This window comes from Tympanuchus pallidicinctus, unplaced genomic scaffold (assembly GCF_026119805.1).
Source record: "Tympanuchus pallidicinctus isolate F22 unplaced genomic scaffold, pur_lepc_1.0 scaffold19, whole genome shotgun sequence".
Taxonomy (NCBI): domain Eukaryota; kingdom Metazoa; phylum Chordata; class Aves; order Galliformes; family Phasianidae; genus Tympanuchus; species Tympanuchus pallidicinctus.
The window spans coordinates 14,006,216-14,028,091 of NW_026294710.1; the positions used below are offsets into that span (position 1 = coordinate 14,006,216).

General features: G+C 48.5%; 1 protein-coding gene across 7 annotated transcripts in view; it reads right to left on the reverse strand.

Moving 5' to 3' along the window:
- Window positions 1–21,011, reverse strand: part of PFKFB3 (6-phosphofructo-2-kinase/fructose-2,6-biphosphatase 3) — a 37,104-nt gene extending 16,093 nt beyond the window's left edge. For 2 of the 7 annotated variants that reach the window (XM_052680979.1, XM_052680977.1), the window contains exons 1-2: window positions 20,642–21,007; window positions 1,660–1,777 (exon numbers count right to left, since the gene is read on the reverse strand). In XM_052680979.1, the coding sequence (XP_052536939.1) occupies window positions 1,660–1,777; window positions 20,642–20,920 (397 nt within the window). In that variant the 5' untranslated portion in view covers window positions 20,921–21,007. Of the gene's footprint in view, window positions 1–1,659; window positions 2,508–20,641 lie in introns of those variants that run through there. The other 5 variants (XM_052680978.1, XM_052680980.1, XM_052680984.1 and 2 more) reach the window with 5 other exon arrangements.
- Window positions 21,012–21,876: the final 865 nt, after the last annotated feature.

The following is a 21,876-nucleotide window of genomic DNA, read 5'->3' on the forward strand; positions in this document are numbered from 1 at the left end:
AACAATCGGGCCAATTATTCCACGCGCAGAGCATCCACTCGGCGGTTTCCCGTTGATGCTCTGCGAGTTCCTCCTGCTTTCCCCCCACCGCGACCGCAGCAGCCTCACATCGAGCCTTTGTGTCCCCGTTCTTTGTTACCGCCGAGGAATGGACGCTGCCTATGGGAAACCGCTGCTTCCAAAAGCCCAGTGGGGCTCTTTCCTTAGATCGCAATGAACGATGCCTAAGCGCGGCTCGTTTCCACCCCAAAAGAAAAATAATTAGAAGCCAAGTTCATAACGAACTGCTTAACATCTTACAGCGCTAAGAAAACTCTGCCCTATCAGAAACCAGCAAAAAAAAAAAAAAAAAAAAAGAAAAAACAAAACAACTTAGGAATTTCTTTCAGAGGTGTCAGCCCTTGAGAAAAATCACATCACTGCACTCCAGCTGCAAAGCATTACACCACTCCCCACCCCCCCACACCACCAGTCCCACTAAAAGCAAAGCCCTGCAGCAATCCAGATGTTGCAGAGCTGCTGCCACAGATGTACAAGGGCCACAGCATCCCTCACGGCACAGCCACGGGGCAACCGCCGTGCAAATGAATGCCGCTCACAATCTGTTGCTTTTGTTTTCCTTCAAACGGGCCAACTTTTCCAGCCAACCGAAAGGCACAGCGGCTCAAAGAAAACCTCGAGAAAACCATCGGAAACACTGATTCACCCAACTGCTTCCATCCTCCTGCAGGGCTGCAAAGTGCCACTTCTCTCTCCCCCCCCCCCCCCCCCTTCCCCCTCCCTCCCGGCCCTATGGATTCCCACAGCCGCCCATTGGGAAATCCCACGGAGCTGCCCTAGCGGCAGCTGTCAGCTGAGGGCGAGCAAAGAGCCGTGCTCGCGATCCATGCCACAGAGGCACCCACGCGTTCGCTTTTAGTTATAAAAATAAATATTCTATTTTCCTTTAAGCGCAGAGTTCACTTTCGAACAGCCACATCCATTCCGAGCTTTGGTGCAGGACTCGGAAATGCTATTTTATGCCCACCCCCAGTATCAATGCAGGACTTAAAAAGATTAACCTGCCTGTTCTCCTCTCACCCTCCTATCTCACCCTTAGCACAGCACGGAGATGAGCAAACCTCATTTTTCTAAACCCGCTGTTCTAACCTCCCCCCTACAAGCTTTGAATTCATTGCTAAAGGCTCCGAGTTGATCACCAGTTATCCAAAGAAAAATCAAACCTCACACGCGGCGTAGCGCAACCCGAAAATCCTGGCGGATTTAAAGAGAGACCATCTTAGCGACCTGCCCCGTAGCCTTATAATCCCATCGGCATTACGGGGCGGAGGAAGAAGGGAATGAGGCCACACGCATCTCGGAGCGCCGCGCCTTCCTCCAGCCGGGGCTGGAAATGAATCACGGGCCGGCGGAGAGCGGAGGCAGGGCCATATCGCATCGCATGGGTAGCAGATACAGCATAGCGCACGCCGCGTTGTACAGCACAGATGATAGAGACGCTACCACATGTGAATATAAAGGGGACGTGCCGATATCGCGAGGGCTCGCCTCAGCTTGCAGCATCGCGCAGGACGGATGAGGAGCTTCTCCCGTCCCATCGCTGCGATGCTACGACCACCTCCCAAGACCCCCCTCCCCCCATCCCGTGCCCGTACTCACAGCGGCGGGGCAGCGCCGGGTGGTTGTCATTGGGCAGCCAGATCTTCTGGATGCGGCTCTGCGTCAGCTCCATGGGCATGGTTAAAACAAAGGTCTTTTTGCGCTGCTCCGCGGCCACCTTGGGGCGTTTGTACGGGATGGGAAGGGAGGAAAAAAAAAAAAAGGGAGAGGGGGAGGAAAGGAAAAAAAAAAAAAAAAAAAGGAGGGGAAAAAGGTAAAATAAAAACGATCCGCTACTCAGAGGGCGAAGGGTTGAGGGTGCGGGCACTGCGCGGTCACCGCGTGCACAGGAGGAGGGCGAAGTGCTGATCTTAACAGCAAAACGCAAAATAATAAGTACAATAAATTAAGAAGATCAGTTTTTCCCCTTCCGCTTTAAAGTCAAACCCTTCCAGCCGACAGCAGCAGCACGAAAGGGGTCGGAAGGACCGCCGATAAGCAGCACCGCTTCTCTCCCTTCCTCGCACTGAAGCCGGCGAGGCTCCGGCGCCGCCTATTTGTAGCCCGGGGGGAACCGGCAGCGGCTCCACGCCCCCGGGGGCGGAACGGGGGGAGGGGGGAGCGGAGATGCGCTGCTGCGGAGGGCGGAGCGGAGCTGCCGCCTGGTGAGCGTCCCCAGCACTGCAGCGCGGACAAAGGCGGTGCCGCTGTGCTCCCCCGGCAGGCTTTGTTCGGGGCTGGGTGGGGTGCAGGTGGTGGGGAGGGATGGGAGAGGAGAGTGAAGGTGGGGGTGTCGGAAAGAAAGAGAGGAAGAGGGACGTGAAGAGAGCGAAAGGAAAAATGTGGACGAGGAAAGTAAGCTGAAACGGAATGGCAGTAAGGGAAAGGAGGAAAAAAAAAAAAACAGGAAAGAATGTGATGAAGCAGAAGCGAAATGTAAATAAATAAAGCAGAGATAAAGTGTAAAGATAAAGGCAGGAATTGAACTGAAAAGGAGAAGTAACGAGGTAAAGCGGGACTCTAAAAAAGAAAGGTGAATGCAAAAGAAAAAAGGCAAAAAAAAAAAAAAAAAACAACAGAGAATGGGGGTAAATAAAGCAGAGAAATTGCATACACACACAAAAAAAAGGAAGAAAAAAATAAAAAAAAAGGAAAAAATACAGAAAAAATGAAATATGAAGAAAAAATACAGAAAAAAAAAGAAGAAAAATGAAGAAAATTACACAAAAAAGAAAAAGAAAAAGGAAGAAAATGAAAAAGCAGAAATAAAATGAAAAAAAAAGAATTAAATGCAAAGCAGAAATAAAATGCAAATAAAGGAGGAGAATGCAAATAAATCAAGCCAAAGAAGAAAATGACGAAATGAAGCAGAAATAAAATGCAAATAAAGCAGAAATGAAAAGTAAAAGAAAAAAAAAAAAAAAGCCCTAAATAAATAAAAATTTAAACGTGAAATAGAGAAAAGCTAAAAAGAAAGGGGGGGGGGGGGGTTGAGACTGAAGCAGAAATTGAATTAAAAAAAAAATTACAAAGCGAAACTGACGTGAAAGAAATGGGTTGCGAATAACGTAACGCGGAGCAGAAGGACGGGGCGCGTAAAGGCGCGCTGCCGTGCGCGCATCCCGCGCGGGGGGGGCGGCGGCCGGCGGGGCTGAGGGCGCCGCACGTCGCTCACGTCGCACATGGCTGAGCCGGGCAGGGCCGCCTCCTCCCCCCGCGGGGATCCCCGCGCCGCTCCGCCTCTTCCCGCCCCGCTCCGCGCAGCGCTGCCGGCCCCGGAGTGAAGGAGAGCGGGGCGGTGCGCTCTGCGCTGGGTTCTTCACTACGCGATGCATCCCCGCGTCTTTACAGTCAACCTGCACGGCCGCGGGTTGACCTGTCCGCTTTAAGGAATATCGTGTCAAGCTGTATTAGCAACTCGAAGAAATGTTCTTTCCCCCCTCCTCTCCACTCCAATAATTAAATATCCACCCTTCGGGTGCAGCCCCCGTGCAATGAGGGGGACCTAAGAGGGGTCCTGGGTGGCCAGTGTGTAAACCTGATGTATCTTGTGGCTGAAAATGCCACATGTCTGCTTGTATAGGTGTTAACAGTGCAAATATTGCATGGAGATTAAAATGCCAAGAAGTACATCTGGGGTTCTATCCTATTCTGGATATATATTCAGGTTGCCCAAGGAGGTTGTGGATGCCCCATCCCTGGAGGCATTCAAGGCCAGGCTGGATGTGGCTTTGAGCAGCCTGGTCTGGTGACCTGCACATAGCAGGCTGTTGAAACTGAATGATCATTGAGGTCCTTTTCAACTCAGACCATTCTATGATTCTATCATATAAATATATATATATATAAAATCCTCTCTGTATATTCTTCTCTATATAATGCTATATGTTATTCTATATACCCATGATATTTTCATCCTCTCTGTATATTCCTTTCTATATAATCCCCCATGTTATTCTGTATATACAAGATATTGTGCTATTTCCCTCCTCTCTATATATAATCCTCTATATTGTTCTATATATATGGTATTTGACATTATTATGTTTTCCTCCTCTAGAAGCAAACCTAGTGTATATTTTTGTAACAAACCCAGAAGGAATATATTTTTAGCTGCCTCCCTATATGGAACTAAGATGGATGGGGCAAAACAACACACGGTGCCTCACTCTGCTATGCAGGGTAAGTATATTCACAGGCAAAAAGAGGGATGGGAGGAAAGCTGCTGTGAGGGAACTGGAGAGGATGCTGAGATTTGGAAAGGTATGAAGGTGGGGATGGCGGGGTGGCTTTTCACAGCTGATCCTAAAATCACTGCCTTGGGAACATTGAGAGGAGTGGGAGGAGAACAAACCTCCGCCTGAGCGAAAATCACCATCACTTCAAATTAGATCCACCTTGTAATTCTTGGCTAAAGACAGCCAGATAACTGGAGCGGAAAGCCAGACCATCCTTAAACTCCTAAATAAGTGGCCTGGTTTTTCAAAGGCATGAGCAGCCAGCTGCTGCCAGGGAGGTCAGCTGGAAGGAGCATCATTACTATTTATAAGGCAAGCTGATTTGAAAGGGTGGGGCAGCACGAGATGTGTGGGGAGGTGTAAAAAGGGAATGGCTTGAGATTTGCAGGTGCTGGATGGGCTGCAATGACCTTGAAGGGTCTACAGGGAGTGGGGGTGGAGGTGGGAGCATGAAATCCCAATTCCAGGAGAGCTGGAAACCTATGGTGATGATAGGTTGTTAGCATCTCTGCTGCCAAAGCCCAAACTCCTCCACTCCCTGCTTTGTGTCCCTGCTGATCAAGCAGCTCATCCCAACGTGATGTGACCCAAAATCAAAACCTCAAGTCCCCATCTCTTTAGGGATGGCAGCCAGCCACTCTGGCATTGCTCCCTTGCCATCAAAATGCAGGGAACGGCAGCCCCAACTCTGACTAAGCTGTGATTCATCACCCTTTCCCTTTCTTTTTCTTTTATTTTCTTTTTCTTTTTTCCTTTAATGGAAACTTGAAAGGAAAGTGTGAGAGCTATTCATGCCTACACTCAGTGCAGTATATCTATTTGTGATGTGGCATTGAGGCAATGGGGAGCAGTTTGTGTGATGCTCAGGAGGTCCGGGAAGACAGATGGAATCATACAGTCTTTAAGGCTGGAAAACACCACTAAGATCATCTCATCCAACCATCAAATGGAGTTACATCAGATGGAGATACCCATGAAATTGCAAGTCCCAATATCCAACCTGATCCTATGAGTCTGTTATTCTGCACGGTTAAAATTTGGAGATGGTGGGTCAGAGTTGGGCTGCCGTCACCCTAAGGATGCAGCTCTGTATGAGCAATTCCCAGCGCGGCCTCAGTTTACCAATCTGTGAATTGGGCACAGTTCTCTCTGATTGCAAAATTCAACCAGCAGCTGCCTAAAACATTGCCATTGCCCTAAAGACACCACATTGCAACAGAGAAAATTACTCATCTGGAATAGGAGAGGGCTATTTGTAAACAAGAGTTGCAAACAAGCTCTTTCGTTTCCAAAAAATGTCAGCAGAACCTTGGAGGAGCCAAGAAAATTGTGTTTGCAGTGTACTGGGGAAATGGGGGCTTTCATGAAGGTAAGGATCAAGAGGTTATGTCCCTCACTTGCTGCTGGCAGTGTTTTTTGGGGGGACCCTGCAAGCATTTGCAAAAGGCGAGCAGAGTGGAAGGGATTGCATTGGAACATTGCATGCTTGGGGCTGAGCTCCGGTCTCCCAGCCCCATGCAAACACCCAACGAACCCACTCCTCCATCCAGGGACAGGCTGTTCACGTTTTAATCTGTTGCACTCTGCAGTTGAACCTGGTGTGCTAAGGGAACGTCATCCTTCCCCAACAGTAAGCAATCTCCAAGCATTGAAATACACCAAGCAAATGCTCCGGGTTGCCCAGCGCACATCCGCTGCTGCAAGCAGTGGCTTTTCTTAAAATAGCTGCAAGCAGAGAAGGGAAAATAATTCAGATGGGTTCAGGCTTGAGGAACAAGCACTAATATCGAGAGGGGGAAATCCCCACAGAGGAACAACGCATTGCCCAACCCCAATGTACCAATACCATCTCAGTGCCATGCTGGGAGCTGCTCTTACTTTGGAGCTGCAAAGACAGAATCATAGAATCATGGAATGGCTTGGGTTAGAAGGGACCTCAAGGATCATGAAGCTCCAACTACCCTGCCACAGGCAGGGCCACCAACCTCCCCATTTAATATCAGACCAGGCTGCCCAGGGCCCATCCAACCTGGCCTTGAACATCTCCAGGGACAGGGCATCCACAACCTCTCTGGGCAGCCTGTTCCAGCACCTCACCACTCTCATAGTAAAGAATTTCCCCCCGACATCCAACCTAAATCTTCCCTCCCTCAACTTAAAACCATTTAAAATGAAATACAGCTTTTAGCAGTGACCAAGCAACAAGTGCCAAAAATAAAAATAAAAATCAGCTATGTGCACATGAGCTCTCTTGCAGCAAAAGGTGCAGAAAAAAAAAAAAAAGAAAACTCACATGAGTGCCTTGCAGCAAAGTGATACGCCCTAAAGCTTTCTTTAAATATTTTTTGGGGCTGTATTGAACAAGTGTTTCTGGTTGCTTCTGCTCAGCTCCTGCTCTGAGCCCTCTTGCGTGCAGTTGCCATTGCACTGGTTGCGATGCAGAAACTATTTCAGGACAGTAAATTCTGCCTGAAGTCAACTCTCCATCGTGGAGGGCTTTTTTTGTTTTGTTTTGGTTTTTTTTCAGACAAAAGGATGAAGGTCCAAACCTATTTAGCACCTGGTTTACAGCGAAGGGCTTTGCAAAGGGAGAACAGTGGAGCTGTGGATGGGGTGCTGGTGGTAAATGGGTTAAAGGCAGATAGTTTGGGAAATGGGAGTTGCAGACACATTGCCTTGATGAATGTGTAGGAAGGATGAGAGCCTGGTTTAAACCCAGTTCCCCAAGCTAGAAGCAAAATCCTCAGGGATCCTATTGTGAGGGGGGTGACAGGTTCCTTTGGAAGTCCCCATAGAGCCAGATGAGGGTGTGAGATGGACTGCAAAGGAGCCCTTCACCCCGATGTTCCTGTTTAAAATCTGAGGGATGACATTTCATTCATGGACCCATCTTGTCTAAACCAAAGAATCAGATACAACTGCATCTCTTCTTCCAAGCTACTATAATGTTTTTCCATGGAAAGCACCAGGAGGAGGTCCCTATGGCTCACCTATGAGAGCTCCCTGTGGGGCACTAACTGAGGTGAGAAAAGTTACAGTCTAAACCTCCCCTGTAATTCTCAAGAAAGAAAACTAAGTTGAACATAACATTCTGAACCTGCAATGTCTACCAGAGCAGGAACATTTCTCAACGCTGCCTGAAAGTCTGCTCAGAAATGGGTCCAAGAGGTTTGAGCAATGTCCTGTGAAAGTTCCTGACCTCACAAGGCAAGAGCAAAACAGATCTCACCCCATAAACTGCTACATCAGACAGATAACTGACTCCCTGGGCTGCAGAGACAGACACAGGGTTTTCAAATGGTTAGAGGGCAATAGCATGGCAAGCAGTTGGGAATATTCCAGTCTTGGGAATCTGATACTGTTTCTTCTTGGCATGAAATTTGTCTGCAGAACTTCAGGCTTGGTCCCAACAGAATGGGTCAAAGGGTGCAGATACGCCAGAGCCAAACTCTAGGAGGTGACAGTGCCACTGACTTCACAATATTTGTGTTAGCCTGACACTGGGCTGCACCTCCTCCTCCCAGGGACTTCCTCCCAGTTATATCAAACCAACATCTCCCACTTTGTCCCCATGCTTTTTCCAATGGGAAATCTCTTACTGAAGTGCTGGAGTTGATTTAGTGTGTGATGCCACAAGATGTACACCTGACTTCAGGTGACCTGGTCCCTTACCAAGATGCCACAGTCCCCTCAGACAAAGCATCCAGCACAAAATCCTGCTAGTTGGAAAGAAAAATGTTTACACTGTTATTGTATCCCAAGTGAGCCAGATCAGACAGCACCTGGCCCTGCTGCCAGCATAACCCTGCCATATGCTGCCACAGTGCCTTCTCCAGGTGCATCAGCAGAAAGGGGATCACACCACATCCACACCTAATCCCAAGCGATAAAGCAAATCAAAGATCCAGCCATAACCCCACTCTTTTGGAGCAGGTTGTATTAATTAGGATCTTAGGAATCACCAGCCCAGTAGTGCATATGGGATGCAGCCCTCCAGGTGCATAGGGAACACCCTAGAGAGCAGCCCATTCAACCCGTTTAAAGTACAAGATGGTCACCCTCCGGAAATCACAGCCTCTCATTATCCTGTGGACTCTGCTATCAAATTATTTCTTAACGTCTTATTTGCACCTGCCTTTCATTAAGAGCCTGGATCGTTATCTCATCGTTGCAGATTATTAAATCCAACAATGGCAAACGCTGTGGCCTTTCATTCTGGGACTGACTCACCTTGTGATGTAACAGGGACAACCTCAGCATCACCATGGCAACCGCCGGGCTTCTCAAAGAGTACTGATGTCATGAAGCCAGATGCTGGGGGACGGTGTGGAATCTCTCAAAGAAGTGGGAGAAACTACAGCACAGTCACAGAACTGCAAATATTAAAAGTTAGCCCCAGGGCAGCTGGGGTTAGGGAGAAAGGAGGGAGGGGGTAAATCGAGTGGTTGCTGTTCCTGAAGCTTGAGGAGCTACTTGTAGGCGCAGATTAATCGCAGCCTGGGTAGAAGGATATTCTTTTAATCTCTGCCATCAACCCCTGCTGATATCAGTATGGGTCCCAGTGTTAGTTCTTTTATCAGTAGGTGATAAAACACCATTCTACTGATATAGCTTGGTTTGTTTACTACCAGGTACAGGAGGATCTGCTCCCTTTGGAGCATGGCTTCTGCCCACACCCACCGTATTTGGGAAGGATTTATGTCATTTGGGTGGCTACAAGAATCTGGGTATCTTTGTCCATTTCTACCCCCCACGGAAAGAAACAGACACTCCCAGAGCAATTCACTTGCCCTGTTGCGGATATTGGCTGTAAATCTGGCCAAACTGTGTCCTGGGGATGTCTGCAGCCCGTGAGCATGGAAGTAGATATTAGTGCTGTCTACAGCCAAAGCTATCAGATGCAAAGCTTGGTGGGCTCCAGAATGAGGTGATATCCAAAACACAATTCCTCATTCCTCAAGACACAATTCACACAGGGAGTCAGGAAGAAGCTTTGATGAGGAGCTGCATTTCGAAACTGCGTACGTGCTGGTGATCTTTCCACACCCTTGTGAGCACATCTGCCATATCGACAACTCGCTCGTCCCTGCTTCCTTGCAGAGCTGGAGTGATACAGGTGATTGTTGCCCAACAGTGTCCCACATATCTCAGCTCCAAAAGCCACGATTGGGATCAACACCACTGCTTGGGTTGAGCTGTTCCTTGGGTCAGCCTCCCTAAAGGTTCACCTCTCCGTTTGACTGATGGAAACCGCAAGCCATCAAGAAGCAAGGAGCTCTCAGTGTCCCACTTCTGCTTTTAAACCTGATACCCACAGGGACTGCTTTTAGGATCTCTGTGAAAACCTAGGAGAGGGTATTGTCAATGGGTTGAAATTCAGACAAGGAATATCCACAGCTACACTGAAAAAAATGTCTGAGAATCAGCCAGCTGAAAGGCACTGTGAAATGGCAAAGATTTCTGAGTTCTCTGAGCCAACAGCAGAAATAATCAAGAGATGAAAGATTCTGGTTGAGGACCTGCTCTTCACACAATGGACATCCCAATTTTGATTTTTCCTTCATTGACATTTTCCAAACAGACACAAAAAATCTTTATCTGGAATTTTTAGATAGGCTGAAATAATATGAGGAGCTTGCTGCCAAACATATTTTCTCAAATATATTTATGTTTTTGGTTTTTTTTCTCACAATGACAAGCTGTTAACAAATGCTCAGGAAAAACTCAGATGGAAGCACATTGGCTACTCTATTGACCATGAGTTGTCCCTGCTAAATATGATGGAAAAGACTGGAAAATGCATTCTCATTATAACTACTTCAATATTTCTGGTCACATTACCCGTCAGGAACCCAGAGCAAAACTCCCTGCCTTAAGGAGGCTGCAATTCTACCTTCCTCCTCCTCAAAACTCAAGCAAATGACTATGGGAGATATGTGTTTATCTCACATGTTCATCCACAACGTGTCAGTGAGCCCAGCACGTCTCCATTTGAGCCTTCAGAGACAGGAAGGTCAGAGCAAGAGTTTCACATTTCCCAGCCCGGCTGTTTACTCAGTGTTCAGGCGGCATTAAAACAACTGCTAGAGCACGGCCTGAGTCAACACAAGCTCCGACAGCCGCCCAGGCAGGCTCTCCTGCCAACTTCCCAATAAAGAAAGTGAGTGGTGCTCAGGCTGAAGGCATGACCTTCCTTTGCTTCCTGTCATGCTTTTGTCGCCTGGGTTTACATAATCCAGGGCACCAAAGTGATGGGCCCTTGTGGATGCCCTGGATTATTGGACAGACCCTTGGGTTGCACGCTCTTGGGTCAGACAGACTTTTGGGTCAGACGGGCTCTTGGGTTGCCCAACCCATGCACTGAGTCAGTGGGAACCCCAGTTTCCTGCACCCACTGGGATGCTGACACGGATCCCAGAGCACTTCCCACAGCTGTCAGCTGTGCAAGATAAAGATAAAGGTCATCGCTACTGAGGACCCCACCGGTGTGAGATGAAGGCAGCTAAAAAAACCTGAAAGCCCATCTCCATGCAACCTACCAAACCCAGATGACCATAGCTCCCTTGGTTGTGGACACATGCTGGGTCACATGCGATAGCCTTCTGGTGCTGCTTAAAAATCTAGTCCTTTTGCATTCAGACAGACTCAAGTCATCGATGAAGAGGGGTGACTAAGTCCTGGCACTGGCGCACACCAGCCACATCCCACATTGCTTTGTTTTGTCTTGTTTGCTGTTAGCCACCGTGGCCATGGCACCAACCCAACCCAATGGCTGGCTGCAATCCACAGCCCAAACCAGAAAAGGTAATTACAGATTTTCCAAAATTCGGCATTCAAACAGTAAATCCCTACCTAGGAAAGGCCAGTTTCCACCCACTGTCCTCTACCAAAGAGTTATGAAAACCGCTGTCATTGCAACAACACTTTGTTGAGCGCTTTTTAAAGTTTCATAAAATCACATTCAGATTCATAACGCTGATCTGTTTGACTTGGGTTGGTTTCTGAGCAGCTCAGCTGCTCCCAAAAATTACCAAAAAAAGAAAAAAGAAATACAGCAGCAATTAGAGGCAATTTCATGCTTAAGAGAATCAAAGACTCTGCAGACCGTGCTCCCCTGTGCACGTGTTATTCCCAGTTGCTGAGGTGGAAACCCATTGCCCACTTTTGGCAAAGAAACCTCAAAGAAACAAACAAACAAATCACTGCTGACAGGTGACTCTTCCGCCTCAACTCATCCTTCTCAGGGCACGGTTCTACAACATAGAGATTTCGATGGCAAAGCTGCCTCTTCCCACCCCAAAGCCTTGTCCTTAGCTGTCAGCTGCACCCAGCATTCCAGCTGGGAAACTGACATAGATTGAAAATAACTGACAGCTTTTTTTTTTTTTTTAATATTAGAAAGAATTTATTCTCAGAAAGAGTGGTGATGCACTGCTGTAGGCACAGGCTGCCCAGGGAAGTGGTGGAGTCAATGTCCCTGGAGGTTCAAGAAAAGGGCAGATGTGGCACTGAGGGACATGGTTAATGGCCATGGTGGGGATGGGTCAACTGTTGGACTGCATCGATGATCTCAGTGGGTCTTTTCCAACCTTGATGTTTCTGTGATCCCTCAGTGCTGGAGCTCCTTTGGGTTGTTAGGGTCTCCTATTGGCATCAAGATTGGACGCTCGTCTGGCTCATGCCCTGTAAAGGGACAAGTTTCCCCTAAACAAATATATGTTGATGACTTAGGAGCTTTTATTCTCCACTCATGCAGCAGTGCCCATTTGTACTTCTAGGGGCAGGATAACTCAGTTTCCTGGGACTGCTTGCAAACAAACACCCTGTACTGCAGTTTCTCCCTGTTGTTTACCAAATGGTCCTCAAGCTTTCCTAGAATTCCCTCCTAGGCAGAAGAAACCCAAGCACCAGCAGTTGCTGTTCATGCTCCCGTCGCGTGCTGGCAGCCGGAGCGACTCGAGGTTGGAAAGCAAAGGCAGCATTTCCTCCCAGTGCACACGCGAGTGGGGCGTGCACAAGCCATGCAGCTCTGCAGGCTCACACGTGCTTGGGAGTGTTGCACTGGGCCATCCCCCGCATGGCAGCGAGCTCTGCATGGCCAAAAAAAGAACATGTAAACAAGTTTACCCTGCTGCCCTGCTAAAGTGCTCTCCCTGGGTCAGTTTGGGTAAGCCAGCTGCTAAGCGGAGTGCTTGGGGTTTTGGCTCAGGGAGGAGAATCAATCATTTTGGCTGGAAGGGTTTTGAGTGTTAACCTGAGCCCTGCTGCAACCCTGCCTAAAATCATGGTGCTGAGGGCAGTGCCTCCTTTTTTCAGCAAATTCATTGCTATTCCCCATCTCCAAAGCAGCTTCATTCCTACCCAGGTCATTTTGCAAGAAGTTTGTCCATCTCACACTCTGCACCCTGATCTCAAATAATCCAGTCTGGGGCTGGATGAACAAAGCTTTCCCTGATATCCAGCCCAAACCTCTCCAGATGGGGTTTTAACCTCTTGCTGCTATCCAAAAGGGCAAAAGTTTTGTGTCACACTGCTGTAAGCACAGAGCAGCGATGCACACCAGGACATCCCTGCCCTGGGACAGGGGACACAGTGTCGCATGCTCCAGCAGGGACAGGCTTGATGCAAAGAGTGCTGGATCTGTAGATAAGATAAGGTAAGATAAAGGATTTGGACTGCTGCCACACTGCTGTCGGAAAGGAGCTGACAGCATGACTGCAAGCACTGCTAGGTGCATGTGATGCTGAGAAGCCAGGATTGCATGCATCTCCCAAAATTCACTGGAGATGTGCCAGGTTTCAGAGGAGGATTTCTCACCAGCTAGGTTGCCCTGTGTGTAACAATCACAATTTCCCTTTGGAGAAGCAGCATCTTAAAGGAAAAAAGGTCTAGGAATTGTGGCTGAGAACCAAGCAGCTCATTGCATGAGTGTACAACGCCAGGCTGCACCCATATGTGGCATGGAGATGGCACTCAGAGCAGTGCTCTCACCGGGATGGGATGCAGCCAGACCTATGCACAGCATTAACCCTGGAGCAGAGCCACCAGCAGAACCCCCACTGTTGTCTCATCAACCCCCCTGATGAAGCCCCACGTCACTGTGGGGCTGGGGACAACCTGTCCAGATAGAGTAGCACTGCCGTGGGCACACACACAGTACAGTGTGCTGGACTCGCTGTCTCATGGTATCAAATTGCTGTCTTTGCAAGAAATAGCACAGGCTTGTTGCAGCCCTGTGTGTCTGCTCAGGTCCTGAAGATCTCCAAAGAGCAGCTAAAACCACAGCCACCAGCAGATTGCTGCACCCTCCTGTGCCTCACTTTCCCCTGCCACAGGTCATATATCTGGTCATCCTGTCATCCTCAGATGAGGATTGACATGCTGGGGAAAAAAGGAAAAAAAATCTCAGCATCCAAATATGAACCAATAGAATGATGTCCTCGGGGTAAAAAAAAAAGAAAAAAAAAAAAAAAAAAAAAAGATAAAACAAAATCATGAAAAAGGAAGGAGGAAAAATACTGATAGCGAGGTGGCGGAGTCACCATACCTGGAGGTGTTCAAGAAAAGGGCAGGTGTGGCACTGATAGACATGGTTGGTGGGCATGCTGGGCACGGGTTGATGATTGGCCTGGGTGATCTCAGAAGTCTTTTTCAACCTTAGTGATTCTATGATTCAGTTTCTGCATTTGGGAGGAGGTTGAATCAGGGAGAGCAATACCAAGGAGATGTTTCCTAACGGGGATTTGTGGGAAAGCATGAAGAGAATGGGTTTGTGCTCTGGGAAGGGGAAATCTTAGAGGGAGAAGCATGGGAAGAGCTTTCAGACTGGAAAAAAAAAAAGGTGTTATGAAGAAAATCTAATCATTCTCAATAGTGAGGAAGATTAAAGGCAGGTATATGGTAAGTTGCCCAGCTTTAGAGGGAAATATGGGGAAATGTTCTCATGGGAGGACAGGGAGTTTGTTGTAGCTTGATGGTCCTTGATGTGCTTTCCAACCCAAGCCATTCTATGATTCCATGAGTCCCCTGGGGGAAAATATAAGAGAAACTGAAAATTGCTCATCCGGGGACCATCTGTGATGGCCTTTTCTTCAGCCTTTCCTGCTGCTAAAACATGTCTGTGTTTTAAAAAAAAGCCGGTAGCCCTACAGAGACCAAAGGCGGCTCTCGTGTGCGTGTGTGCACGCACGCAGCAGGCGAGCAGCAATCACGCCTTGCTGGCTGCTGGTTTTGAAATCCTCCCACGTTCTTCTGCTAAAAGCCCGTGGTCATCTGATTTTATGTGAACACCTCCAGAGCTTTGCCTTCGCAAGAAGGGATCCCAGCAGGTTCCTGCCGCGGGCGAAGATGCGAGGATGAAACTGTGAGGCGGCTGCCGTGGCAGCGGGGAGAAGATGTAAAGGATCTGGGAATCAGACAGCCTTAGAGGTTGTTTTTTCTTATGGCAAGATGGATTTTTTTCATAACTGAGGGTGTGTTAGGATGGGGTTAGGTTGATCTTTCCTTCCCAGGGTGACCACTGAGATTGGTCTTCTCTAGGTAGACTGGGCTTCCCATGCTGGTGGCACAGGTAAAAAGCACTTAGGTTGTATTAACACCAGTTCATTGTAAATTAGGAAATATTTCTTCTCAGAAAGAGTGATAAAGCAATAGAGCAAGCTGCACAGGGAGGTGGTGAAGTCACTGTCCTTGAGGGTGTTCAGTAAGAGGGTAGATGTGGCACTGAGGGATACAGTTAGTAGGCATGGTGGGGATGGGTTGACAGTTGGAATAGATTATTTTAGAAGTATTTTCCAACCTTAATAATTCTATGATTTTATGATTCTAAATATAGCAGAGGACAGTCTTCCATTCATGCAGGAGGAAGGCAGGAGACCAGCAGCCCCAAGTAGCTTGGTCATTGCCTGGCCCTGGGAAGGCAGGCTGGAGGGACGGGTGCCTGCTCCCAGGCCAGGAGATAAAACAGTGCTATCAGGAGCTGTGTCTTTACCTGGTTTCACAGAACCACAGAATCACAGAATGGCCAGGGTTGGAAGGGACCTCAAGGATCATGGAGCTCCAACCCCCCTGCCACATGCAGGGCCACCAATCTCCCCATTTAATACTAGACCAGGCTAGCCAGGGCCCCATCCAATGTGGTCTTGAATACCTCTAGGGATCCCATCCACAACCTCTCTGGGCAGCCTGTTCCAGCGCCTCACCACTCTCATAGTAAAGAACTTCCTCCTGACATCCTTCCCTCCCTCAAGTTCAGACCATTTCCCCTTGTCCTGCTGTTATCTACCCTTTCAAAGAGTTGATTCCCCTCCTGTTTGTAGGAGGTGAATCAATTCCCAGACTTGAGAAGTCCGAGAGGCTGTAAAAACCCATCTCTCCCCAACAGCTGGTTTCTGTGAGCAGGGTCCCCAAAAGCACCCATAAGAATTCACAGCCTGTTGTAAGCCTCTTATCCCAATTTTGAGCAATTACAAGTGGGCTTTGCTGCTTGACTTGCCCTGGTGGTGCTCATTGCACAGCCCCATGAAAGCTGCACCAGCACCAGTAGGAACACAACTGCTGGGCATGGTGCATCCTTTAACACATTAAAAGCTCTTAACAAATGCTAGAAAAAGCTAAGGAAAGTATAATGTCACAGTGGAGAGGTGATACTCTTTGAGTGCTTTCTTGGAGAGCAGGGATATATTAGGATGGGTGTGATTTTGGGGACGGACACCTGCGCATTTGAGTTCTTTTGCCCAAGGGGCTGAAGTGAAACTAAGAGCCACAAGGCGCACACTCTGTTGAGAAGCACAGGCCATTGGGAAAGAGGGACACAAGGGAGTTTCCAGTCTTCCAGGAAAGGTGATTGATGAAAACAAGGTGACGCTTTAATTAAAGCGCGAGCCAGTGAGTGAGGAAAGCTGGAGAAAGCTCGGCCACACATTTTCTCCCTGCTCTTTCAGTAGATGGCTTTGAGCAGGTGCCCACGTGGTCGCAGATATCAAGACAGACCCCACAGTGGAGGATGACACCCAAACCCCGCCAAGCAGCTCCTGTCAACTGCTCTGCTTCTCTTCAGCTGTGTCACTAGGAGATGTAATTCATCTGTGCCCATAAATTCCCCTTTGACACAAAGTGCTCAACACATGCACAGGACTGCCAGGAAAACACAGAAACAAGCAGCGGATGACGTGACCAGCAAGCACAGCAGCGTGTGCATTTGCAAGCCAGAGTGATGAAAGGTGACAAAATTAGCTGTGTAAGTACCAAATATCTGCAGAAAAGCACATCTCCACCCTTTGCTGTAATTAGTCTGGAGAATAGACAGGTTTGTGGCAGGTTGTGTTGTAATCTGAATACTTATATACAGGAGTTATGATTTCATAGAATCATAATCATAGAATGGCTTGGGTTGGAAGGGACCTTGAAACCCGTCCAGTTTCAACCCAACTGCAGAGTGCTGGTTGCCACCATCTAGATCAAGTTGCCCAGGGCCATATCCAACATGACCTTGAATGCCACGATAAGACATCCACAATGTCTCAGAGCAACATATACCTATTGCACTACATGCAAGGATGCCCTCCGTATTGCTTTCAGACTAAGGAGAGATGCTTAATTCAACTAGTGTGCAAAGACCACAAGGCACCACTTCCTTTCCCATCACCAGCCCAGCAAAGCTGAAGTTTCAGACACAGATCCCTCAGGAGCTCCCAAACTCCTATGCATCCATCCTTCCTCTCCCACTTCTGCTAGCTGTCACTGCTGCTCCAGTCTATGCACGTGGTCCTGTTGCAGTGTGGTGCAGAATGGGGACATGCAGTGGCCACTCTGTGTACCATAAGGAATGCTCCATGGGGGACTTCCCCCAGACATACACAGCAACCCTGTCTGGAAATGGGACTTCTTCAAGCCTAGGGAGCAGACAGTGTGGAGGTTTATCATGTCCATGGAGTTGTACCAGTGTTGCAAAGCTGCTGCTGACATCTCTGAGCAACCTCACCTAGCTGTAATGTCTCTTCATTGCAGGGTAGTTGGACTAGATGACTTTTAAAGGTCCCTTCCAACTCAAATGGTTCTATGGTTCTATGATTTAGGCAGCAGAGCCCCTTTCCAGGGACTTGCTGTCCCCCATCACCTCTCTAAACCACAGCCCATGCCCATTCAAGCCCTCTTCTCCCATAGAATCAAAGAAAGGCTTTGGCTGGAAGGGACCTTAAATACCATCAGCACTCAAGAAGTATGATTTTTGGTAGTACCAGAGAAGACCACTAATGCTCAACATCATCACCAGCCACTCCAGAATTTGTCCTCTCATAAATCAGCCCCAAGTCTTTATTCTTTCCCATTTCCCAGGTTTCCTCAACCATTCTTCATCGGAGAGGTGCTCCAGCCCTCTCACCATCCTCATGGCCCTCTTCTGGATCACCTTCAACAGTTCTGCATCTGTCTTGTGCTAGGGGCTCCAGGCCTGGACACAATGTCAAACACTTTTTATTGTAAACCTTGCATCCATCAAGTCCTTTCATACTGGCTAATTTCTGGAGCCATACCATGGCAGCCCATTGGTACCAGCACCATGTGTTCAGTCTCTGCTCTCTGGCTTTCAATCTGATCTCCAGGCCCTTTCCAGTCTGTAGTACTACAGCAAATTTTTTTTGTCCTTTGACAAATGTCCTACTCTCTGCCAAGATCCTGTTTGTTTATCACTTGCTCACTCCCAGCCTTCCTCCCATCAGTAATAAAGCTGCATTTTTCAGGCCAGGTGAAGGCTGTTTTAGTTGAGAGCTCCCAAAACTCCCATCGGCAGAACTGCAGCATGGCCAGCATTTGTCGAGATAAGAAATGAGATTTTCTTCAGTGCTCCCAGCCGATGTGTAGTGTGTAAGAAATCAATTTCTTCTCTGAGCCCATTGCTTCTAACTGTCCTTGAGCATCCCTGCTAGAAATACCTTTCTTTATGATCTGAAACTGTCAAATGCCTTGAGGTTGGCTGAATGGCAACTGTACTGCAGGCATGAATCACAGATCCTGAGGTGATGCCACTGGCTGCAGTGCCTGGAGAGAAAGGAAGCAGAACAGAGCCTACATGTGCAGGATTCAGCATCGATTTGTCAGGGAAACCCTGACAAATGCTAAAACTGTATGACTGAGAAGCCAGGAAACTAGGGAGAAACATGCATTTTACTCCCAGGATACTCTGTTTCCACATGAAAACATGGCTGGAGGCCTCCAACATGAAAGCCCCAGTCTCCATACGCCTCAGGCTATTTGGGGTTTGTGGAGCCTCCAGGCAGAGCCTCCCCTGTGCAGCTGTCAGTTGCCCTGAGCAAACCCTGGAGTGAGGTGCTGCTCCCAGAAGTCTCCCAAAGGCTCAGCCTTCTTGCCAAGCTGGCTGGAGGCCCTATTTTCCCTTGGGAGGGTTGGCTTTACATCCTGACTCCAAACCCTCTGGGGCCACCACCTTCAGCTTTTCTAGTCTCAGCAAGTCTTACAGTCTTCATATGCAAGAAGAATTCCTTGCTGGGGGGGCTCTTTGGAATGGCTCATTAACAAAACACATCTGCAGTGTCCTCTGAGCTGTATTGGACCTTCCCAAGGTCTTTTTGGAGGAGTTGCAGGCTGATGAGGGAGCTGCTGGCAGCTGCTCTGGCATTTCAAGGTTGACCTGAGAAGAGGTTTGTAAAAGAGCTGTGAATGGGACAGAGACCAAGAGATGCAGAGCTGAATTCTCCATAGCAAGGTGACAAGGACATGCAGGGTAGTTGTGCCACAACAAAGCACCTTGGCCACACTTTGCTCCCTATCCTCACCAACCAGGATTTTTCATTTTCAAAGCCTGATGCATTCTGCTCTCCTCCCACTGCCTGCCGCCTGCAAACTCTCCTTCTGCTCTAAATGAATCCTTTTATCGCCTAAAATTAAACCAAGACACGCAGCCTGCTGTGCTGTCAGGATGCGAGGGTGTGAACCACATCACTTCTCATTAAGCCTTAAATGGCAACATCAATCTCTGCGCCTGAGATCACGGGCGCTGTGAACATGACTGTGGGCAAACTGCCTCACACCCCAAACATCCTCCCCACAGCAGGGAGAGGTGAGAAAACCCAATCCAGCCACCTCTTCCCAGTTTTCAGTCCATCCCTGCTGCTCTTTCACACCACACCAGCCTCAGTGTGCAGGATACCTGCAATGGTACCCTGTGCCCCTTCCCCAGCTGCACACTAGCAAGGAGACACTGCTCTGCTTCAGCAAAGAAGATGGGTTAGAGGCTGAGCAGCATCCTCTCCTTATGTCCTTGCATGCCTTAATTTACCCCCACTTTTTTATCTCTTGGACAAGGCTTTTCCTCACCCAGTTTCTCCACCCAATAGAGCTCCTGGGACAAGAAGCCGCCATGAGCATCCCTACCATGTCAACACCACCCTGATGTGAAGCAATGATAAGAAGGTGACATGAAGGCCTCCATTTTTCAGCAGTTCAGGGTAGGATGGAAAGCTCCTCCACCCACCTGCAGGGCAGCAAACAAGTGCTATCAGGGCTGAGAATCATAGAATCATTAAGGTTGGAACAGACCGCTAAGATCACCCAGTCCAACCATCAGTCCATCACTACCATTCCCTCTAAGTCATATCCCTCCATGCCACACCTGCCCTTTTCTTGAACACCTCCAGGGATGATGACTCCATCGCCTCTCTGGAGAGCCTGTTCCAATGCCTCAGCACTGCTCCTGGGAAGAATTTTTTCTTAATATGCAACCTGAGTTGGGTCCTCCTTGCCCCATGCTGCCAAGCTGGGTAACAGCATGAATGTTCTCCATGTAACAGAGTTACATAGAAAGAAGAGATTTTGGGGGATGAGAGAGCACGAAAAGGGGCTGTGAGGTGGAATACCCCTCTCAGAAGCCTGTCTCCTCCCAGGATTCAGGCGGCGCAGTTCCTCCAGCTGAGCATCTCCCAAGGACAGACACAAATGCCTGCAGGTTGCCAGTTCTCAGCCTGCATCACCCCAAAACCCCCTCCAGCACTTCATACTCTAGCACAGAAAGCTCCTGGTAGCCTAACCCTCCTTCTCTCTTACACCACCCAGAGCAAATTTACCCCCAAAAGCAGAGAGAAACTAAAAACCCACAGCCAAGGGCACACAGTTCTGCAATCCCCCCACATCAGCATCATAGCATCTCTGCGCCCTGGACACACAGCCAAGCTTGGTGCTCCCATCTTGCACCACTAAAAAAGAGTCTATGGGACATCTCAACGCCCTCCCCAGCCCCCCCCCCCAACCCCATCTGGGCATGCTGCCCACCCCAAATCCCCAGTCTCTACCTTTGCGGAACGGCATGGGTGGGTGGGATGCAGGGCTGCGCTATCGGTGGTTGCCGATGTCCGGCTCTGTGTCTTAATTTTATCTTCCTCCTTCCTCTCCTTTTTCTTTTTCTTCAGAAGGAAATGGACATATTTGGGCAAAGCCCGGCAGAAACCGGCGTCATTTGGGGGCAGGCGTTGCGGAAAGGAGGAAGTTCTTTGGATTTTGCAGCTCTTAACCCTTTGCATCCCAGAGATAGCAGGGCTGCCGAGCTGAGAGCAACAGAGCATCAATCTCATCTTTGTTTTGCAGTGCTATTGGGCCAAACTGAGAAAATGCTGCTTCTCCCAACACCAGGAACCCAGGCATTCTATTTAGCATCCTCTGGTCACCTTTGTACAAATAAGCTGGGCTGAGGCTCACTGGTGGTGCTCCCTAGGGCTCAGTACTGACTGAGTACAGGGCTGAGCTGCGATCTGAACCCAGGTTTTGAAGCACCATCATTGTGGTAACCATCCAACCTGCAGTTTGGATTGCAGCAGGAGGTGAAGGTGGAGTGTTAGTGGCTTGAAAGTCATTCATTTTTACTACGGCTTCTGTACCACCCTCATTGGAGGTAGAAGAACTTCCTCAAAGAGGTGGCTGTGGCAGTGGCATTGATTCTGCCCTGCTCTAGAAGGGATGGTGGCTGCACGTGGAGACATTCCCAAACCTCAACCTTGAGTGACAGAAGCATGGAAGATTTGGTAACATGGGGATGCTGAGCTTCCTGCCAGCATCTGGAACCTGTTAGTGCAGCTAGTTTCTGCCCCATCACCAGCCAACACAGCAGGAAACACTGAAGATGAGTCTCTGCACAGGCAGATCATGCGGACAACCATTTTTTCATGGCAAATAGTCAGAAAACTATTATTACTAATTTTTATTTTTTTTTAGGAGGGTCTTTCTTGACTCCATGCATCCCAACACCCACGTGCAGGAGGGACCCCCCCAAGCACACCCAAGGCCAGGGTGCCATGACAGCAACCTGTCTTCTGTGGGATTTTCTAGCAGAAGCAGTCATTTTTTACAGTAAAGTTTTTTTTTTCTTCCATTTGTTGGATTGATTTCCACTGTTTACTGTACAGCAGCTCTGCTGATCCCTCCCTAGCAGGACTGGGAGCTTGGCTCAACATCAGTGCTGTACTTTGCTGAAATGAGTGCTGTTCCTTTAACTGACAATCTCTGGAAAACACAGAGACTTCTCTAGTTGTAT